The 3,800-nt window shown below is 39.6% G+C and overlaps 1 protein-coding gene across 1 annotated transcript in view; it reads right to left on the bottom strand.

Moving 5' to 3' along the window:
* The window catches only part of LOC107085912 (FRAS1-related extracellular matrix protein 1-like), a 40,004-nt gene that overhangs the window by 21,965 nt on the left and 14,239 nt on the right, over positions 1–3,800 (bottom strand). Inside the window, exons 16-17 of the mRNA XM_015376568.1 lie at positions 3,440–3,692; positions 3,160–3,354 (exon numbers count right to left, since the gene is read on the bottom strand). Of these exons, the coding sequence (XP_015232054.1) occupies positions 3,160–3,354; positions 3,440–3,692 (448 nt within the window). The remainder of the gene's footprint in view (positions 1–3,159; positions 3,355–3,439; positions 3,693–3,800) is intronic.

Genomic DNA, 3,800 nt, shown 5'->3' with positions numbered 1-3,800 from the left:
GGTATTGTTTTTTAGGACATGATGTTGTTCAGCAGCAGGTTCTGGAAATGTAAACATGTTTAAAATATAATCCTGCAGGGTGTTGAGTTAATGAGGGACGGTTCTGAGTCTTGCTGATAAACTGTCAAACACCTGGACAAGCGCTCTTCCACCGGGTTTTTATTCCCTGTTAATTAGTCCATCCATCGTCCGTCGTGTTTTGTGGCTGATTTAATTAGAGCAGGAAACGACCAAACCTTGAGCTTCTGTAGGAAATGAATGTATGCAGACAGACGCTTCAGGATTAGGAGGACATCGTGTCGCTCCTGGATCCTGTCTCTAATCCACACAGCGAGGAGGCGCCTGCAGAGCAACTATTGTGAAGGAGAGAAGCACCTCTTCCTCTTTTGTTCTGGACTGATAGATATTGTCCTGGAATCTGTTGGACACCCCCCCCCCAGCAGAGATTAGCTGTCCATATCTGACTCCTGTATACAATAGGCAGATTTCCCTCTAAACACCTGAGAGCCAAACATGGAGGCAGCCTGAAGGGAAGACAAAAGGCCTCCGTAAAGCCTGACAACAAAAACATGTCAGTCAGACACATACAGGCCGGGACAGCCAATGTTTACACCCCAAAATGGACCGGGACCAGACAAACCGACGTAGAACCAGGAGCCTTCCACTCTGAAGCTTTTAATGGGTTTTAACGAATTTTCAGCTCAGTCTTTGCAACTCCTTTCTGTTAGGGCTTCAAATGTTTCTACAAATCCAGAACTTTATCAACATTAAAGTCTGAACAGCGGTTTGCTCCTGCGTTCACAACCTGTCCATTACCTGTCCATCAGGGGGAATCAGAACATTTCAAAAGGCTCTAAAATCTGACCTGCAGGTTTCTGGAGGATGTTCCAGCATGCTTAGATGGCCTTGGGGGGGAGGGGGTTACAGCAGCACAAGGACATAATAAAACAATCTGAATATTTATTCTTCCACACATTCCCAATGGTAACTGGTTCCCTCTGATAACCCACCAGCTTCTCCTTCATCCCTGCAATGTTGGCAGCTTCCCCAGATAGAAAAATCTTCTCCCAGGAGAATGTGGGACACACATATGACCAGATTGCTATGATTTCATCCAGAGAAACAAACCAGCAGATTAACTCTCCTCTCTGCATCCGGGTCCAGACAGGAGTACCTGGATGTGCAGGATTTGCAGAATAAAACCCAAATGCAGGGAACTGCTGCGGTTCCTGTGTGTTGTGTTGGTCTTAATGGGGATCAGTCTGAAGGAAGCATGACTGAAAGTAGGGCTTAGTGATGTGGTTAAAAAATAAAATGTATTTCTCCATAAATTTTTTCCTCCCTTTAGTTTCATTATCAATATAATAACAAATTACATAAATAACTTTATTAGCTTTTATTTCCATTATTCCTTCTAGCTGGTGACCTTAATGCAAAAAGCAACTAAATCAAAACCTAAAACTATGATAATATAATAAAGTAAGTATGGTTCATTAAATGTAAAAAAATATATATTTCATTTAAGTGCAGATTGGCCTTTAGGATGCAGCTCTTTAAATCTGAGATACGGCTTTACCATCTGAGATTTATGTTTAGATTTAAGATTCACTATTTGAATTTAATATTCAAATTTTAGACGAAATACTTAGTTTTGAAAATCTAAGATATATATTTAAATATAAGATGTCATCTTTAAATTTAAGATTTAAGTGTAAATTTAAATACTAAGATACATATTTCAATTTAAGATTCAGGAGATATGTTTAGATTTAAGATTCCAATTTAATATTTAGATTTAATATTTAGCTGTAAGTTACATCTGGATTTTAATTTTACATTTCATAACATATAGATCTATATTTGGATTTAACATTTTGATATAGGATATATGTTAAAAAATAAATCTAGGATTTAGATACAAACATAATATTTTGAAATAAATTTACATTCATTGTTTGCAACAAAATGTAAAAAAAAATGCCAAAGGCAAAGAAAATTTCCTATTAACATTAATATGATGATGAAAATTGTTTTGAGTGTTTTCAGGTAGTGCTGTATCCTGGTAAACTAGTTTATCTATTATAAATAGAAAAGAACAAGAGATGATTTTTTTCTTTATAAATCATGATTATCAATAGAAAATTAAATGAATCTATTTTATTGATTAATCAATCAGCCCTAATAAAAAAGGAATGTGTGGAATATGGAAGGAAAACAGTCTCCTTTGCCTTTTTTTGTACTCCTATTTTTAATCACTGAATATTTTTTTTCACATAGAATTCCTTACACTGCATTTATATCTGGTAAAAAATCAGCTGCAAAAAATTCAGCTGCAAAAAAATTATATGCAAATGTCTTGACCTTTTGGTGAACTCAAGCCAAAGCAATCAACACTCGGAGCAGTCGAGCAGCTTCTAGCCAATGAAATGAGCTCATTTGGTCACATGACACTTGGGCATAGCTTTGCTCCAGGCTGAATGAAGCTGATGAGGAATTTTTCTTGTTAAATAGATATGATTACAAAACATCAGGTAGCTATTAATAGAAAGCCATTAGAATTTGTCATCAAATCCGATTGGGGGAAATAACTGAGCCGATCACAGCTAGTACAGCACCCATCTCTGCCAAGGCTATTGGTTTGATCTGGAAGAAGCGGCCAATGTCAAACTTCCTTTTTTTTCTGACAAAATGAGATAATTTCATTGGCTAGAAGCTGCTCAACTGCATACATTTATTTTTTTGCAGCTGTATTTTTTGCAGTTTATTTTTCGCAGCTGAATTTTTTGTAGTTGATTTTATGCAGCTGAATGTTTTGCAGCTGTATTTTCATTGCATAAAAATTCAGTGTAAGAATTTCATTGAAAAAAAAATGTTTAAAATTCGGTGCTAAAAAAATTTAGTGTTTAAAATTAGGCATACAAAAAAAGGCAGATTTCAATGAGACTGTTTTACTTCCACACAGGAAGACCTTCAGCATCACTAACACACCTAACCCCTCCAGAGTTCTCCAGAACCATCCTCAGGTATTTCTCAGATGATCCAGGTTGATCATGTGTCATGTGTGGATGGAACTAACTGGGATTCCTGCTGATGAACCAAAATCGGAACCAGAACAAAGCAGGACTCAGACTCTAACCCTTCAGGTTCTGATCACCTTACCCAGAGAGACTTTAGGAACTTTGTTGTTCACAGGAAGGATGGTGACGTTCAGGTCATAAACAGGAAGTGTGCCGTGCAGAGGAACCGGTGGCGGTGGAGCATCTCCATGGCAACAGCTGTTAACCACCCCAGCCTCGCCATCAGAGATGATGAGGGTAACGGTGTCAAACACCGGGTGAGGCCCGATCTCTTCACCTAAACACAGAACGACTGCATGACTCTCTGCATCTCCAGCTCCACCACAGAAAACCTACAGGCCCTGAACGCAGCACGGATTCACCTGAGTGGACGTAGTAGACGTGACCCTGCAGCAGATCCTGCTGGGAGAACTTATCTGTCATCATTCCGCCTCTCTGCAGCTCCCCTCTGCCAGGACTACGGGCCAGCATGTAGGTCAGCCTGGAGTCCTCACTGTCCCGGTCTGTGGCTGACAGATAGTCCACCGTCACCTGAACCCGCCCGCCCTCCACACAGCTCAGCTGGTCCCGCAGACCCCCGCCCAGCTGAGGGGGCTCATCGTTCATTGGCAGGACCTAAGGACAGGAGGAGGTTGGTGGTGAACCTGGACCTGCACTGGAAAAACTATCTAGAAATAAGTAACATTTCTTAAATTAAGTGTATTTACCCTTAATTTGAGTAAG

The sequence above is a fragment of the Cyprinodon variegatus genome, unplaced genomic scaffold, assembly GCF_000732505.1.
Source record: "Cyprinodon variegatus isolate N-32 unplaced genomic scaffold, C_variegatus-1.0 Scaffold136, whole genome shotgun sequence".
In the NCBI taxonomy this organism is placed as follows: domain Eukaryota; kingdom Metazoa; phylum Chordata; class Actinopteri; order Cyprinodontiformes; family Cyprinodontidae; genus Cyprinodon; species Cyprinodon variegatus.
The sequence above is the reverse complement of the archived record's forward strand: the minus strand, read 5'-3'. Positions and strand labels throughout refer to the sequence as shown.